General features: G+C 38.2%; 1 protein-coding gene across 1 annotated transcript in view; it reads right to left on the bottom strand.

Annotated features, from left to right (window-relative positions):
- Positions 1 to 16,969, bottom strand: part of LOC139467885 (calmodulin-like) — a 49,454-nt gene extending 32,485 nt beyond the window's left edge. The window contains exons 1-2 of the mRNA XM_071249415.1: positions 16,358 to 16,969; positions 3,668 to 3,707 (exon numbers count right to left, since the gene is read on the bottom strand). Coding sequence (XP_071105516.1) covers positions 3,668 to 3,707; positions 16,358 to 16,360 — 43 coding nt within the window. The 5' untranslated portion in view covers positions 16,361 to 16,969. The remainder of the gene's footprint in view (positions 1 to 3,667; positions 3,708 to 16,357) is intronic.
- Between the last annotated feature and the right edge of the window lie 3,268 nt (positions 16,970 to 20,237).

Below are 20,237 nucleotides of genomic sequence, written 5' to 3' on the forward strand. Positions count from 1 at the left end.
CAGTTAGTTTGATCATTTTCGTCAAATGCTTTTAACAAATGGTAACATGCATACGGATGTCTTGTTTCATGTAATCTAAGTAGTCGACACCAGTACTTAATACAACGACTGTAATAGTGTACACACAATGATGTGTAGTATCATAGCATTGGAGTTAGGGTATTGACAACATGTATCAGTATTTGTCCTGCCATTATTTGAACGACGTATGTGCTAGTTTGCCCAAAAGGGACATAGTTTTACTAAGGGATTCTTCTTATCTCACAAACCTACATTGACATACATGTACCCCTGATACATTTCATAGGCCAACTGTTTTGTATACGAACTAATTATCAGATAATATCAATGTATTTTAAGGATAAATCACAAACTATTTTTGTTGATTTATATACTATTATATGCTCTTATTGTTGTATCAGTTATGCAAACTCATATAAATATGTATATGCAGCTAGACAATTGGATGGCACGGATTGTATTGACTGAAATTATGAAATGGAGACACGATCGGATTTGCTTCAGATGCAATTCAAATAGTATTTCGAGAACGCGTTAAATTTCGTATGCTTTGTTTCACTTGATCGAAACCTCAAGTTTAATGCAGATCATCAAACATCACAGTCCCCATTTTAGTAGACTCACACGACAAGTTTGACATACTCTGGACCATTTTGAACCAGGAATCTACTTGGATTTTAGAGATCCGGGTTGATTGATAAGTGTTGAGCCGCACATAAGCTTGACCTAAAGACATTAAAGTGAAGTATTCTTTTAATATAATCTCCCTCCAAATTGGTACACTTTTGCCAATGATTTTGGAGGGATTTTTTCTCAGTTTCCTTCTCTTTGGTTTTCATGTTAACGTTTTTCACAACCTTTATGGCGTAATCATTCGAGTCGAAATTAGATCCAGCCTGAGCTTTCGTCATGTTTGGGAACAGATGAGAGTCTGACGGAGCTAGAACAGGAGAATAAGGTGAGTGCTGAAGGAGTTCAAGGCCACACAAGTGGATTGAAGCCATGGCAATGACTGATTTGTGCACATGGGCATTGTGCAGATAGAAGAGCATACGCTTTCTCGGCTTCCCACTTCTCTTATGTCTTAATTGCAGCAAAGGCCAGCAAGATATGGTCCGTTTATTGTCTGGCCACGATACCACGATGACACCTTCGACATCCCAGGGGGCGGTGTGGTAACCTAGGTGTTAAAGCGTTGGATCGTCACGCCGAAGACCCGGGTTCTATTCCACACATGAGGATTATGTGTGTAGCCCATTTGCCGGTGTCCCCCGCCGTGATATTGCTTGAATATTGCTAAAAGCAGCGTAAAACCAAACTCACTCACTCACTCGTAATCCCAGAACACGGAGGACATAACCCTTTCTGCTGATGGAACATTCTTTGCCTTCTTTGGTCGTAGTAATGTCAAATGCTTCCACAGTCTTGATTGTTGTTTGGACAAGAGACATGTTGTGCCTTGGTGCGTTTTTTGTATCAGATGTCAGAAGCTTTGGAACCCAACGATCTGATACTGTCTTCATTGCCAAGACGGGGATCGTCTTCAAGACGCTCACACGCTTATACCCTGCTACCCAGCTCTTTACGTTGGCATAGGAATGGGCATCCTTCCATAGTTTTGAAGTTATAGCTTCATGGATGGCTGCATGCACTTGATCACTGTCCGTTCCTGAAGTTTGTCCATTTTCCAAAGATCTCAGACCCCTTTTTATTTTACTGATTTGCAATGGGAATATCTTGTTTTTCGAGCTGATTGGACTTGTGCACCTCGAAACTAAAGGTCGGGACTCGCGCAACTCTTAAACATCCGTACACACCACTTGTGACATATGTAACGAATGGATCATTTACAAACAAAGTGACCATTGCCAGATTCTTTAACTAGTGATAATAGTAATAATAGTTCCCCTAAATGATATATGTATAATACGTAGTCATGCGAACCATGGGGTAGATGATGTCATATCTGCATTCATGTATTAAAGAAGTAAACAAATAGTATAATATTTCTATAATATGCCTATCAACCTCTTTATTTTGAGGAACACAACGTTTCGGATTATATGCTTAATTTTTCATCAGGCGAAAAGGAGACAGCGAGCATATGTATATACATGAACAAATAGAAAATATGATAACAAAAGGTGGAAACTTAAAAAGGGAAGCCAACAGATAATTGGCGCTGATAGGCGATTAGCAAATGAATAGACAATTGAAGCCAACACTTTTCAGTAATTAGCGCTGATAGTTATGGACAACTTGAAGCCAAGACTAAATAATCGTTGTGTTCCTTATAATAAAAACCAAAAATTGTCTTCCTTATGTGTATCACTTTTAAATGCCTTTCAAACCTATAATATTTCTATAGCTATTTTTTCCTACTGACTCATAATACGGTTATCAATATATGCATTTGCATGTTGTGACAGTAAATGGTATTTTCATTTTCATGTTTACCCTGAGAACATTCTAAACGTAGATGACTAAACGGGATATAAGGATAGGTTTTCTTTTGTGTTACATAAATACTCTCGTGTTTCACTTATTTCAGAACCGCCTTCTTTCTTTAATGGATAGAGAGTTACTTCGGAGATTGGAAGGTCGGTGGTTCTTTCACACCAAAGACGTTCAAAAGACGGTACTTGCTGTTATCCTGCCTGGCGCTTGTCATTAAGGAGATAAAACAAGGACTGGCCGGCTCGGAGTCATTACCAATGAGCCTGAGTGAGGTATCCATGTTAAACTGCGCATTGTAGCTCAAAACAGGGTTATGTCCTTGCCAGTACAAGCAGCCACACACACACGTGCATGGACGTCGCAATGCCGATGAACGCGACGTTAACTCATTTCACTTCACCACTGACTTCAGAAGTAAACGTTGACTGTATCATATTCAGAAACGCATGCACGAGTGATCAATATTTAAGAAATATGCACATTTTTTAAAAAGTGATAGGGACAGGTTCATTTGTCATTGGTGTGTTATAATTTGTTATTACACTTACTTAAAATCATAAAGCTCCCCTGTACAATTTATATATCAAAGTATACTACATACTATCGAAAAGGCGACTAAGGGGATCGGGTGGTCAGGCTCGCTGACTTGGTTGATGCATGTCATCGATTCCAATTGCGTGGATCGATGCTCATGATATTAATCACTGGATTGTCTGGTCCAGACTCTATTATTTACAGACCGCCGTCATATAGCTGGAATATTGCTGAGTGCGGCGTTAAACAACAAACCAACCAACCAACCATCATACTATCGATGGGGCACTCACGATCAATTAATGTAATTAACAATATGAAGATGTGTAGTGATCTCGAAAACCATGAGTCATACCTTTAGATAATCCATCTGTATGTAGCTGAACTGTCAAACGTAGATTACAAATGCAACACCAATAGTTAAAAAAATAGTATTTGAAATTGCAAAGTATGACTTACTGTTGCTAATACCACATAAGATAGTGCAATGTCATTGCAAATGTGAGATTTGTGTCATTGCCAATGTTCTAACATCACTACATAAAAGCGAAAGGTTATATAATCCAGTGAACATTTTCGATGTCATCTGAGTTTTAAGAGGTATCCAATGGAATTAACAAAGAACATAAATGTACCTCTAAACTACAACACTTACCAGAAACCTGTTCTTCTGATAATGGTATGGGTTCTGGGTTCTGAAAAAGTAGAAGATCAATATTTTCAGGCTATTTCTGGTAACACTGCATTCAAGCGAAAGCTATCGTAAAACATGGCGTCCTGAAAATTAGACAGCTATTTGTCAAATCATTCCGAAGTTCCGAGAGCAGGTTCAGTGTATCGATAAACTAATTAAACCCGCCACTGACTTTTTGCAGCATCTGTTGACTCATGTTAAATGTTGCTGTCTCATCACTTGAAGTGTCCACGTAATACAGGGTTTGAAAAAGGCATACTATGAAGTAGATTTTTCTGCTTTATTTCCTTCTTTCTCCGATCTACACGAACAATGTAACACTTTGTTCGGGAAGTAGAGAGTGTTTTGTTTCAAAACCAGATATTTTTAACCATACTAAAAATATGTTAAAAGCAAAGCTGGAAAACTCACACACTAGAAGGCAATGTGAAATACGTTATTTTCGTTCCGTTTTGTCCCGTTAATGTAGTGCCAAAATTTCCCTATCTTAGTTAACCATAGCCACAAATCACATTTCGCCAGATATCTAGATAAATTATATTGATTATGATAATCACATCATATTACATTGTGAAGCTCTACTGCAGGAAAGAAATGAACTGTTTTCAATTTTTATTGAGCTGCTTGATGTTGAAACCTATGTCCAGTTGGAATTACAAGATGAAGAAGCTATGTTGTCATTTATCTTTGATGCTGATACTCACTTCTCACAATGTATTGATATAGTTACGCGGGAATCTGTTATACTGATATTTTCTGCTTATGTATTTACACTAAAGCCTTACCTGGATTATGTCATCTGATCTAACCTTTTGTACTGTGTGAATGGCATGACACTGGTGCTACTGTCTTGTATTGTATACATGTACAGGTAATATGAGTTTCTGTGAATACGTTTGATTAATTATGTATAATCTTCGGATTGACTCCTGGAGGAAATAAAGAAATAAAGCCACATATCACATTTCGCCAGATATCTGGATAAATTATATTCTCCACATGATCAAATAACGACCGCTCATTGAACATAATCGGTAGATATTTGCAGACGCCAGAAGTGACGGGATAATACGCTCATTAACGTATCTTGTTGCATACAAAAGAAACAATGACATCGAATTCACAGGAAGCAAACTCCTTTCAACCCATATCAATTTGATACAGTTATTCCGAGACAACATGTGGCCACACGATTCAATCAGACTCCCGCATCGTTTATTATCAAGCTAATGTACAACCTGGTCTTATTGTTATTGTCTTGTTAAAACCCATGACAACACTCCAGTCGGAGGCCTCTTGAGATTGACAATTTCAATTGCCTCCTTTGGGGCTACCAATTCAATTTGTAAACATATGTCCATAAAATATAAATTGCGCCGAGAACGTAACATCACATTCTATTACTGAAGCTAGACAGCCAACACTAACAGTGGCAATAAATATGAACATATACATACATGTATATGTATGGAATAATTTAATGGTAAGATATTCAATGATCCTACATGAAAAGGGGATGCGTAGCCTGTAGATTTAAGGTGTTGTGTGTCACAATAGCCATGCTGGCATCCGGCTGGATAATGTTCAGACAATACTCTACCCGTGATCGTTGCTTTCAATAACGTTGTAACCGTCTACGACTTGGTCCTCTTTTCATTTTTAGTGACATTAATAAAATGAATACACCTTCAATGTCAAACCAGTGTAACATGAAACATTACTCTCCCCGGGTGTTTCGAAAACTAGGGACTGACCGCGGATCCTTACAATGTGTTTGAGTGGGTTTACAACTATCATTGTGGATCGTTTCTTGTGCCTTTAACCAATGAAGTTTTATGTCGAGACTCGATAATTTACATGTCGTATTTCAGTCACATGTGGATCCGTCAAATGTTAACAATGCGCAGTTCAGCAGAATCAAAATGTTATATCAACCTGACCTATCATAGTTTAGCTTTCATTATATGGTCTTAAATCTGCCTAATATTGGACGTGATATGTGACATATGAAGATACCCATCACACGCTATATGTTGCGACCTTTGATCTATTTGATAGAGACCAATTTATCTGGCCATCGATTTGATAGTAATTATCATTCACACACCCAAATGTCAACAAAACTGCGGCCAAAATCTGTCTGTGGAAAGCTCAAAAGTTCTTTGATCACGGATAAAACATTCAAGGCCTCAGCATAACTCCAAAATGTGATATAACAGACACGCGTCATTCCCTACACGTGGCTATAAATTTGAGGCTTCAGTAAATAAAAAGTTGTCCGGCGAAATTAACTTGTACCATGTTCTCCGGTTTGCTTGGATGGATACTTGACTTGCCATGGCATGTGTTTGTGACGGTGCCACCGATATGGTGTAGGTACGCTCACCATTTCGCGAACACCTGGAAAAATCACTGGTTGATTGTGGTCCATAAAGATATGTTCATTATATAGCTGGAATCGTACAATTGTCTCTGCTTTTAGCAGAGAATTCCCATGTTTATGGAAACGGTGTTATTGCTGTTATATAGATGATAACAGGCATTTTCGTCCCTTTGTACAAATTCAACATCAGATACATGTACGTTAACATTTGTGATGGGAGGGATTTTTTCGCTTTCAGCAGAGAATTCCGATGTTTATGGAAACGGTTTTATTACTGTTATATAGATGATAACAGGCATTTTCGTCCCTTTGTACAAATTCAACATCAGATACATGTCCGTTAACATTCGTGATGGGAGGGATTTTTTCGCTTTCAGCAGAGAATTCCGATGTTTATGGAAACGGTTTTTTTGCTGTTATATAGATGATAACAGGCATTTTCGTCCCTTTGTACAAATTCAACATCAGATACATGTACGTTAACATTCGTGATGGGAGGGATTTTTTCGCTTTCAGCAGAGAATTCCGATGTTTATGGAAACGGTTTTATTACTGTTATATAGATGATAACAGGCATTTTCGTCCATTTGTACATATTAAACATCAGATACATGTCCGTTAACATTCGTGAAGGGAGGGATTCTTTAATTTTCAGCTTTGAAAGCATTGTACTGTTCATTTACATTAAACAGCGATATGAAGATGACGTAACAATGACGTTGACGTTTTCAGTGGTAACAAGCTGTTTCACGCACTAGTATACATGATCGCAAGCCAACGCCGTTTATGTTGATGGTAGCGATCCCCTAGCGATTTTTACTAACAAATATCATGACAAACAAATCATGATTTAGGGAAATGTTTCTGTATGTAGACGTTCACCACAGCAATCATCCAGTGGACGTCGTTTCCAGATTTGAAGGATCCTCTCCGGAGGTAAGATGGGATTAAATGGGGTTTAACGTTGCAAAGATTGTTATACTTATATAGTGACATGCTTAACGGATTATATGATGCTAACCCACTGAGAAACCATGCCGCCGTTTAGCATGGATACTCGGGGTCAGAGTCCAGCAGTTTTAGTCCGTTAATACCGAGCGCCAGGCAGGGTAACAACAAGTACCTTCCGACAACGTCGTTTAGTATGACGCGGCCAGGTGATCGAACCATTCCGCTCGCCTGACAAACGCTCTATCCACGACACCACGGAGGCGGGCTAACGAGGTCTTACAGTTTATAACATAATGCACATCGGCGGAGTAGAAATTGCTACATGGGCACTGCTGTGTCTACTGAAACCCATTCTATTTAGAAAGCGATTCGGGCAATCTGGTCGTTATTTGTGAAGAGTATCGACTTTTCCAAAAACAAATATTCAGTAATGCTTGTCGAAGGCAAAACGTAGATAACAAAACCTTGCCACCTAACGTCAAAGAGGAACGTTATCGTGACGGTTCCGATCTCTCCATCGATGCTAAAACCATGTTGTGTTTATTCTGCTCCTTCATTATACCCTTAGGGGTGATCTGGTAGCTGTTTTTGGAATGCGAACCATTGGAATTCATTATCATGTACAATACACGAAAAAACACTCCGGGGGTATGGTAAACAACCTGTCAAATTAAGCATGTAGCAGAGAAGTAGTCTCACCTACGAGTATAACTGCAAACTCTCACTGATCTCCTCTTACTGTTCATATGTAATGTACTATTTCTTCAATAGCTATAACAGGCCGTTGCTAGGAGACACTAGTGCTTAAGTATAACTCACCCTTCAATCAGAAAAATGAAGTGCACTTTGGGTTCCAAATAGCTGGCTAACGAAGGATATGTAGTGTTGAAACAGGAGAATCGAAGTTCTTGATTATCACATATCAAAAGAGTACCATACATTCCGAGACCCGATGTATGTCTGTAGTTATATATGGCATGCTATCCTACTTCCGTAAACGGCAAGTGTTTGACCACATTCATTACAGTGTATAGATTTCCGAAAGGTAATATCGGTGTTTTGTGTCGTGAACAAATACAGCTTGCCATCTTTGATAACGAAGGCATTGAACAAGATGTATCAATTGAAAGAAACATTTTGAAGAAAACTTAGAGTTCTTTTGTACCTGTACCGAAAAGGAGAGAAAGAAACATGTATACGTACATGTCTGCAGACCAAAGGGACTAAAGTAAATATTTGTTGTTCACTTAGACGGCTCATAGTGAGTGAGTGAGTTTGATTGGGTATTTCAATTAAATCACCGAAGTAATGCAAGTTTAGACGTTTACCACTTTGATGAAACCCACGAGCACGAGTGAGTATGGTGCTAACAAGCCTAGAAACAGAATCAGGCAGAAACTGGAATTCGAACCTACTATGCACAGTGCCTCAGACAAGGGTTTCAGCAAAGGGCATGATGTGACAAATAACAACAATATGTGTCACAGACACATGAAAAGGCAAGGCAATTATTCAAATGAATGAACACGGGAACATATGGTTCAAGTTAAAATAGGGAAGTGCGTCATTTGAAATTTGGTAATGCCCTAAACAGGTCTAGCATAAAACATTTTGAAAGCTTTGGTTGGGCCTTGAATATTGTAACGTTGATCAAACAACATTTTGAACAAGAGTCGTGTGACGTTCTTTGATATCTTGGAAGAATGAGAAGAATGGCAGTTATTGAACGATATCAGATCATTGATATACCTGAAGCTTAATAAAAAATAAATAGAAGCGACAAACCCTTTCCATATTCAAATAAATAAAAGCGACCACACCGATTTCATATTCATAAGATATCCCCGCAATAAGCAGAGTCTATTTTACGATTCCGACTATATCATGAACATGTGTTTATGAATCACTATCAAATTGTGGTGCCAGGTGTACCTACACCATCGGTGGCACCTCTCACAAACACATGCAAATTCCTGTGTTTTTATTTCACCCATCCAAGATGAAATTCCTAATGTATTCATATGCATAAATAACTATATTAGCAAGGGGAGCACAATTGATGGCCATGTGCATGCCAATTGCTTGTATGCATGTTTTTCCCCTAGATTTCACATAGATGTTATCATTTTGGAAGTCACATATTGTTTTCTCAGTAAACTTCAGACGACAGTTGCTTTCGTCCTTGATAAATTGTCCTATGCCTCACAAGAAAGATATGTAACTATATACTAGTATATGGTTACAACGTTTAATAACGAAAGCCCCATGGATCAAGGAATTAAGTTTTTCCTTAAGTTTGGCATGTGGGATAGTTATGTACAAAGTTGAACATCAAAATTGTTTACAGAATTGAACCTGTGTACTTTTCTGAGATTGCAAAAAATCTAGTTTCTGTTTACTCCACACGGTATAAATTCAATTTGTAATCTAATACTTTCGGTGAACATAAAGAAAGTACTTGCTTCATCGTATAAAGGATTATGGGTAATCCTTGAAACAGGGATTTTGGTTGCACATTTGCTGGACCCAACAATATATCACTCTTCGTACGGAGTGAGTTGGTCATAACGCCGCTTTGAAAAGTATTCCAGTTATATCACGGCGTGTCAGCTTAAAAGGGGAGAAAAGCCCGCATTGATGCAGGTGTCAGACATTTACCACATTGATGACACCCACGAGCACGAGTATGGGCCTGACGAACATAGAAACATTATCGGGGCGAACCGGAATTCGAACCCACAATAATATGTTTCAGCGAATTGCGGCACCTTAGACGACTCGGCCACCCGTGCCCCTTCTTTGTACGGATTTTAATGGAGCTTTGGAATCCAGTACAAAAGAAAAATGGTCTTCAGGTTTTTGATTCAACTCAAAAGTGGAAAGTGGAAACTGATGCATACTTTGGCAGATTCCTTCCTCACCTACTTTGTATAACACACTGGCCATATATGTGGTATTTTTTAATTGAAGGTTTTTCTCATCTGGCCCAGTTTTGTGCTTGTGCTTTGAATATGTATTCACCCCTACTTGTATTAAACATTCAGTATATAGAAATGCGTATACACCTACACAAGAAATAAGGTATTTACCTACACATATGCATTCAAGTCAACAGGCACTCTGTATTCCCTTGCACGATTAATATGTTTTCACCGACACAAGCAATTTCTATTCACATACATCATATGTGTCTTCTTACACGGCCAACATATATACAGCTATATTGGCAATAATCATTCATGGATACATGTATTCAATTACAAGTACAGAAAGCATCCATCTACGCATCAGGTATGTATGTATATGCGTAGCAATTTACTCTATATCACTATATAACCAGTATGTATCTAGCTACAGGATGAATATATATATGGTTGTCCATTTACAAAATACTACATGCATATCAACTATGTACAAGTCTACACAATATCTATGTATACTTTCCTAAGCATCCGCGATGAACTTGTCTAATTGCCTACATAACCATTATCAAAATACAAACCTGTGTAAATAATACGAAATTGCTTTCAGAATTTCCAGCTTCGACCAAATTAAAATCCACCAGAGCGCTTATTAACTTTAAAGAAAAGGTAATTTACAGTGTTTTGAGTTATGTAGTTCTTTTCATGTGGATAGTTGACTTGCCTTGACATGTGTTTGTGACGGGTGCAACCGATGAGGCAGGATACGCTCACTTTTTCTCTGCCATAGAATATTTGTATCAGTTGTCATGAAAGTAATTAAAAAATGTGAGCATAAAGAACAATAGTACTTTAACGTTCAGAACATGTTTCTCTTCCGCTCATGTTTCAATTCCATTTACCATATTTAAGATATTTATCAATAATGTTTTAATGTGTAATTAACACAATATACGGATTATTTCTATAACTGACGTTCATTATCAGGTGAAGAACACATTTTGACTTTCAAACATTTTGTTCAAGAGGCTGTATTCTTGAAATGACGGCCACACTAATAGACAACTGCCACATTCCTGGGAAATCCCCTGGGAACACTCCCGAGCACGAATAAATACAGAAGCATTGCTAATCTTGAACTCAACGTTTTTTGGTTGTTGTTTTTTCAAACAGAGGAATGACTGCCCTCGAATATCCTCGCTTCGACCCATTCTAGTGAGCAAAATGTACAGACGAAATTGCACGCCCAAATTGTCGACTCAATCCGTGCCTAGACTGACAGTGACAGTCAGAATATTCTACAGCAAGCCATGAATCTACTTCAGCACCTGTCCCAAACATCTTTATAATCAACTCTAAATGATTGGCCAGTTGATCAATGATGGCTAACACGTAATCGCCATAGGTTAATTAACAATTTCGGTCGTCTCATTGATCATGCCATCGGGCACTTTGAGGTCCAGCAGTTGAAGTAAAATGTATTAGGACGCACTGTCACTGTGACTAACAAGAGATTCTTCTAAGCACTGTCAGGCATTTCTCATCTAATGACGATTTTATTATGTATTCGTTGTGACCAAACTACAACATATTTAATTGTAGAACAATTAGACATGCGCTGAAGGAACTACTTTGTCTGCGAGACAGTTAGTTGTTGTAATGGCTGTCATTGTAAACATGTAGAGCCAAATTAAATCGTGTGCATACACACTTGGAAGTACAAAATAGGGATATTACTAGTTATGGTGTTTTTTGTTGCCGTATACGGTGTCATATTAGGTTAGCAGAAAAAAAACTATTGGGCGAGGCACCATAACGAATTTGTTATTATGAAAAGTTTATACTATTTGGTATCTTTGTCGTACGTGTCATGTCAAACTTACACTTACAACCGGAATAAACGACAGGACCACGACATACATGTATGTTCCCGATACAGCGCTTTAATGTAACCATAAACGTTTACAATGGAATATATAATGCACTAAATGTGAACGTTTATAGCTACAATGGATAGAATTATGATAAAAATGCCCGAATGTTATCAGAAATCTGCGGGCCACTGTAACTTAATAGCAGTCCGCTTTCCCCTAACGACGGGCTACTATCTATTCTATTGCTATGTGACGTCATTGGCGTCATGTTTCTGGTCCGTGACGTCATCCCATATTATGTTCTATGACGATGCTATTTGTAACTTAGTGGCCTCCGTGGTAAGCTATTTTCTATATATTCTTTATAAATAAAGTCACGAACGTGGTTTCTTTAATTGATTATGTCTCAGTTCATGACAACTAATGATCTTAAAACACAGAATAGTGGTGAATAACGAATTTCTGTACCAGAAGTTCCATGTGAAATATTTAAGGTGGGTGTTACTGACGGTATATGGTCTCATGTGGGGTCAGCGGCTCTGCTCTCTGATTGGTCAATCTCACTTTGAGGCATAATAAAACTTAATAAAAGACTTGACTTGAGGATGAAATTCATGAGTGAGTGAGTGAGTTGGGTTTAACGCCGCTTTTAACAGTATTCCAGTTATATCGCGGCGTGTCAGCTTAATGTGGGAGGAAAGCCCAAAGTGATGCAGGTCTCCGACGTTTACCACTTCGGTGAAACCCACGAGCAGGGGTATGGTGTTGACAAACCTAGAAACATAATTGGGGCGAACCGGGATTCGAGCCCACAAGCATAGGTTTATGGCGTGCCCAAGGGACGCAACTCTGCACAGCGAATCGCAACGCCTTAGACGACTGGGCCACCCGTGCCCCCTCAAATTTATGAACGTCGGAGCTTCACTGAAGGTTCACACTAAGTGGAAGTCAATTCGTAAATGTTTGCAAACTCAAGTGTCTCTTGAAAAAAAAATATATAGTTTCACATTTACTCTCACGATGTGAAGTTGATCTATTCACATAATGCATATATATATATATATATATATATATATATATATATATAATCACATATACACCTCTTCCTACAACGTTGTTTGTTCGTTTGTTATTTACACGACAATCAGCAACAATTCACCTTTATCATGGCGACCTGTAAGTAATCGAGTACGAATCAGGCAAACCCTTGGTTGATGGCATGATCAATGCTCCACGCGCAAACGAAGACACTTAATAAGCCAACTATCAATGTCTCATCACCCGATCCCTATTACAGTCATTTGAGGAACTCGGGGCATATTTTTGGAGATGCAACGTTACGACTGTATATACATCTTTATAGCTAAAATGGATAGAATTATCCTTAAACCGCCCGTGTGTTATCAGAAATGAACGGGCCACTGTAAGTTGATAATGCCCTCATATTGCTTGACGACGGGCCATTAACACGTCCGTTGTTAGGTCACGTCATGGGGATAGGGAAAGATGAGGTCACGTTCAATAGTGACGTCATCTGGTTTGTTCTATGACGTTTCCGTTTTTGCAAAAGTGGGTCAGTGAAATTCGTGTTGATTGCAGTAAATGTTTCAAAACCGATATTGTTGTTTATTATTATTTGGTAACAAATTCTATCCATTTTAGCTATAATAACGGTAACGCTCGTCGGGCAGTTAAGGGAAGACCTCTGGCTTCAGCAAATGATAATGCCCTGAAAAATAGCGTTACCCTTATATTAATGCACAGTCAATATTAACTTGCATAAACATTCAACATTTTCTTGCATAAGACGTGCTTGCATATACACTGAACGACTTTCATATACAACTCATACGACGCTCGTTCAAAAATTGTTTGATCAGGGTTAAAGCTTTCAAGGCCTCAGTTAAGCTTCAATAGGTTTTATGGTATCCAAGGAGGAGGACATTTCCAAATTTGACTCATCAGTACTAAAAATTATGTCCGATGAAAATAAGTAGTTTCCTAATAGTATGTTTCTGTTTTTGCTCGCGTGAACACTATATTTATATTTGAATAAGTTAGTGAAGGGTGTCATAGGGAGTGGGTGGTTGTGCGGGTCTTTCTTTACCTGTACAATATGTTTAGACAAAATAGTGGTCCAGACAATGTGTATATTTTGTCAACGTTCGGCTTATTCAAGTGAATATGCATTTTGTAAAACTTGAAATTAATGCGTGTGACACGTACGCGCATTAGTAAAGTGATGCATATTTATTTGGACATATTCTACGCATGTTATGGTCAAATTCAATTCACTACACATACTTGAAAGTAGAAACAATGACATTTATCGCATAACAATGCTCCCAATAAATGACGTAATTTAGCGCTCATAAAAGTGTTTTTTCCCTTTGTACCGTGTCAAGTTTGGTCATGATTTGTTCATACAAATTTCTCGAACAGATATAGCAGCTGCCAACCATGTTTAACGGCGTCATTGTACTTGGCAGCCTTGTCAGATAGTTTTATAATCATAGGGAAAACACTGCTTATCCACGTCGTGAAAATGTCCAGTTGAGTAACAACAAACTTAGTGATGCTTAGGGAATGTATCAATATTGCTTATTTATGTTCAAAGATCATGTTGAGTCTTGTAACACCACTTGGGGTCATTATATCATCTGTCGGCCTTTATCATGTTATAATGCCACGCTTGGCATTTCTTGTCATTGATTTCATGAAAGTTAGATCGCATTTCAAGCTCGAGAAAAGTAAACGATGCTATTCACTAGAATTGTTAATACTTAATATTTCATCATGGTATTCAACATCCCTTGTGTTTGCCGATCAATCAAACATCCAGTTTAGCTTTCAAAAATAGGGCTGCTTGCTTTAATTTCGTGACGCATTTCAAACTATGGATCAGTACTCGCATTGCTTAAGTTTCCTGATTTGTCTCAAGGGTAACGTCGACGGCTAAACACCAGTCAGTATGTCACTGTCAACAGCCATCGTACTTATGACTTCACATTCACTTACTTACCGCAGTCGCGATACATATATCTGAACAGTAACCTTGTCAGCCCATCCACAGTAAGTAAGTCAACAGTCAGCGTATGTATGACTTTCATGTTCACTTACTTGCGTGCATAGTGAGTACGCAGCTGTTCGTAACCTGACGTCGAGAGGGCCCCATTTGATTAGAGTTTTACGTGGAAACATGCCTGCGCCTATTTCTACACTGACCATATTCTCCATGTCCTCCAGATGACATTCCGAAGGTTTTTACGACAAAGTAATCAATTACACATGGTTAACACAATACGATAAAATGGCATAACATACGTACAACTTCCATCGACTTGTCGACTTATATCTATATATGGAGACAGATATAGACTAAAACATAAATGAACTGAAGCTGAAGGACATGTTGCTCCCCCGAACGGAATTACTGCGTCCTACCAGACGATTAGGGCGAGTGGGTGTCGCTACTGTCACGTCTCAACACACACCAATTACTAATAAACTCACAGAAAGATCTATGTAATATATTTCATGATGTCAAAGTGATAGCAACAGTCCAATAATGCTCCACATCACCAAATGTGTTGTATAACATAACGGTATATCATGATAAATATCATTGTAGATGACACATATCCAGATCAATGTTATGGTTTATGCAAACCCAGGGGCATCCAAATTGATTTATCACTGTCACATTTATCCTTACAGACAACATTAATTATCGTAACTGCTCCTATTGTCATAATGAAGTAATGAGACCCCTAGGTAGATACTGGAATATATCAATACATTACTAAATACAGTAATTCACTTAAAATGTCAGTTTATAATTACAGCTCATTTATATTACATTAGTTACCTAACCCACCTATTTTAGTAGAATATAAACCTCTGAGACACAAATTAAGTCCTAGGTAACCGTTGTGACCTGTTCATACGTGATATTGTGCCAGCATAACATATAAACAAATATTTAACATGCAATACATTTTAATATATCCAGAAAACAAAAGGTGACTATTTACAATCCCTCTGTCTGGCTTTTTATAAGCATATAAGAACATCCATTATGGAGTTTGCTTTACGTGATATTCAAAGCAGTGGGATCTTAGCGTCTGAATTCTGTAAGACTTTCTCTGGTGAATAGACACATAATCCATTCACACATCAACTACGAGGCCATAGCTAATGATTGATAAGGACTAACGAGATACATTATTTCATGGTGGTAATGAAAGGAGCCTGACTTTGACGATAATTGGGTGTTCATTCGCCTATACAAATATTGCAATGGTTAATACCACCAGGGGACCGAAGCACAGAGCCACATTATCCAATGAATGGACAAAAGTTGTAGATTGAATCAATATATTTGATACTAGATGCGAGAACAAAAATCGATTTCTGAACAGTTTCATTCACACTGGGTGTCTAATAGAATCCTGGAGACAATCAGTTAACACAATGATAATTTAATCATGACAAAGATGAATGATACTGTTATCGTACTTACCATACTATGGTGTGCTTAGAGCCTTGGCTAATTAATGTTTTCCAATAGAATCAAAATGTCCAGAAGAGTGTGTCAACTCTTTGCATAGTTGCTCCAACAAGAACTGTCACCACTTACTCCAGGTACTGTAGGGGTAATCCCATAATCGCTTCAGCTTTGCTCTATATTTTCCAGAGAGTTCTTTGCGAATTTGATAGAAAGTGCAATAATTACCATTTGCACAATATATCACCACACGATGCTAATTTTACCACCTGTGTAATACGCATCCGATACACGCCATTATTAGATCATGTCCAACATGCAGCACAGCAATGAGCATGCACACGTCGACACCAATTGCTTCTGCATTATCATCAGGAACAAGTCACGGGTAAACATAGAACTGGGGTCATTGGGATCTCAGGTTACAACTGCAACGGGAAACTATATTTCCCAGCTCCCGCCTGCCACGTTGGTGCATACCTTCCATCCGTTGTTCCTCGTATATATATCTGCCACTGACAAAACAAGACGCAACCATCTCACGGCAAGTGTCTGTCGCAGCATTGGTTCCAAGTCACTTGCGGCAGCAATGGAACGCTGGTTTGTTATCTTGCATCCAAACTTCCTAGTTACTCTTTCCCCACTGGCTTGTGCGTTCCTAAGAAGGGCCAAGCTTCCACTATGGCATCATTAAATCCAAAATCAATACTCACGTCGGAGAGATGTAAAAGCATAGCGCCTATTTTCCGCCAGAGCAAATGCTAAAATATGTCCACTGCCGAAAGGTGTACGATACGCCGACTTAACCTTTGGAATATCTCTTTATCTAACGAAACAAACGAGCTTTTCATGGACCCAATTTTGGTTTCGGACATTGTACGGTTTCAGATTTAACGAAACCTATACGGACCAATACATAGAATAACGCCTATCTTGAACTGTGTGGTATATTCTTGAAAGGAAATTACAGACGTTACCTTTAAGCCGTATGTGTAAATCGCAACATGGTATGTATGTGAGTGAGTATGGTTTTACGCCGCTTTTAGCAATATTCCAGAAATATCACTGCAGGGGATACCAGAAATGGGCTTCACTCATTGTACCCATGTCGGGAATCGAACCCGGGTCTTCGGCGTGACGAGCGAACGCTTTAACCACTAGGCTACCCCACCGCCCCTGTTATGTATGTCGTTTCTTACATTATTACTCTATTAGTTCTTCTGACAAAGGTCTCCCATCTTCATTATCAAAACGTTTATAGGAAGCAATTAATTTGCAAACTATTTGAATGCAGAAAAAAAGTTAATGGAACCATGTGCATGTGTGTAATTGACCTGTAACAGTTTTGGTAATATTAATGAAAACATCCATTTTAATTTTTTAATTTTTAATACAAATAATTACATGTTTGACTATGAGCACCGATTTCTGTCATAATTTGTGTATGGCACCAACTCTTAATAAACAGTTTATATTTAGCGCTGATCAATAATACAGAGCTCCTTGTTTGATCATCAGATCATAAAACTTAATGGAAAATATTTTAATAAATGTTCTTCGTGAAAACGCAGCGTTCTATATGGTGCGAGTGATGATGTCCGCATTTGTAAATAGATAGATCCGTTATGTGTGTTTATAACTTTGATTTGTTTCCTTTCCGGCATCACGGCGCGACATGGTGACGCTGACTGAAAGGAAAAGACTTGTTTTCATTACGCCAGGTGTACATTACATTATATAATGACGAATCGCATAGCAACGACAAACCTCAGATGATCTAAATTCGTATGAGTCATCTATCTCGCTGATATATCTCCAGCTTACGCACCGTGGCAGTCATGCATATGACAGTCACTCATCGTACCCTTTCAAACAATGCGTTTCGTTGTTATATATTTTCTGAAGATAATCTTTCCCCAGCGACTATGTAGAAATAGTATCTAGCTATAGCGTATTGCAACTCTTTGTGAACTGGGTTCCTTTATGATCATACGCGGGGAGTCTGAAAAGTTCTGAGCATAACTATTATGTATTTCGTTGATGGATGCTAATTCTTTTTCATCATAATCCTTGGATCTTGAGGCTTTCTCTACCTCTCTTGACCACTGCTGCCCACCTCTCAGAAGTTGGAAAGGAATCGAAGGAGCATCATACCCTAAAGTTGACACCATATATGGCCTATAGTGTTACACATATCAGTTGGACATACTTAGCTACATTTTGTCCTTTTTCATGAACGGAGAATACCCAGTCTAACTTGATTCCTGCAGAAATATGCCGCATCTTTGTGTATTTTAGTGTACTTAATACATGCAAACTGTTAAGGGTGTACTATGAATACTTCATAGTTAGGCTCAGAATGTTTCAGCCAGCCCCGTATTCCAGTCAGGTAAAGAGAACGTCAGTACGTTAGGGGCTAAGGACACACCCTTTCTGAACGACACCTCCATGCCAGGGGTACTTGGTCAAAATAAAGTTGTTGTTTTTAACAACGTTGATAAACATTCTCAAAACAAATAGTATCATGTAAAATGAATGTATATAGATTGTAATTACACAATAGTGTGTGTGTGTGTGTGTTTGTGTGTGTGTGTTTGTGTGTGTGTGTGTGTTTGTGTGTGTGTGTGTGTGTGTGTGTGTGTGTGTGTGTGTGTGTGTGTGTGTGTGTGTGTGTGTGTGTGTGTGTGTGTGTGTGTGTGTGTGTGTGTGTGTGTGATTCTTCTGTTATGACACGTGTATGTGTCTTGTATCCGTTATGTACACTCGCGTGTATGTTGTATTTCTGTCATGTCCTCTGTACACGAGTATTTTGGTGTGTATGTTATGTACCCGTGCATGTGTGTTCTGCCTGTTATGTACATGTGTGTGTATTTTGTGTCTGCTATGTACACGTATATGTGTGCTGTGTCTGTTACCTACGTGTGTTGTCTGTGTACACGTGTGTATTTGTTTCATCTCTATTATCTCCACGTGTATATCAGTTTCATCTCTATTATCTCCAAGTGTATATATGTTTCATCTCTATTATCTCCAAGTGTATATATGTTTCATCTCTATTATCTCCACGTGTATATATGTTTCATCTCTATCATATCCACGTGTATATATGTTGCATCTCTATTATCTCCACGTGTATATCAGTTTCATCTCTATCATCTCCACGTGTATATATGTTGCATCTCTATTATCTCCACGTGTATATATGTTTCATCTCTATTATCTCCATGTGTATATATGTTGCATCTCTATTATCTACACGTGTATATATGTTTCATCTCTATTATCTCCACGTGTATATGTTTCATCTCTATTATCTCCACGTGTATATATGTTTCATATCTATTATCTACACGTGTATATATGTTTCATCTCTATTTTCACGACGTGTATATATGCTTCATCTCTATTTTCACGACGTGTATATATGTTTCATCTCTATTATCTACACGTGTAAACATGTTTCATCTCTATTATCTACACGTGTATATATGTTCCATCTATGCCATGTACACATGTGCATTTGTTGCATTTCTATTATCTACACTTGTATATATGTTTCCTCTCTATTATCTACACGTGTATACATGTTTCATCTCTGTTATGTTCACGTGTGCATTTACTGCACCTCTATTAACTACACGTGTATATATGTTTCATATCTATTATCTCCACGTGTATATATGTTTCATCTCTATTTTCACGACGTGTATATATGTTTCATCTCTATTTTCACGATGTGTATATATGTTTCATCTCTATTATCTACACGTGTAAACATGTTTCATCTCTATTATCTACACGTGTATATATGTTTCATCTATGCCATGTACACATGTGCATTTGTTGCATTTCTATTATCCGCACGTGTATACATGTTTCATCTCTATTATTTACA

The sequence above is a fragment of the Haliotis cracherodii genome, unplaced genomic scaffold (assembly GCF_022045235.1).
Source record: "Haliotis cracherodii isolate W230 unplaced genomic scaffold, xgHalCrac1.p SCAF_2, whole genome shotgun sequence".
NCBI lineage: Eukaryota > Metazoa > Mollusca > Gastropoda > Lepetellida > Haliotidae > Haliotis > Haliotis cracherodii.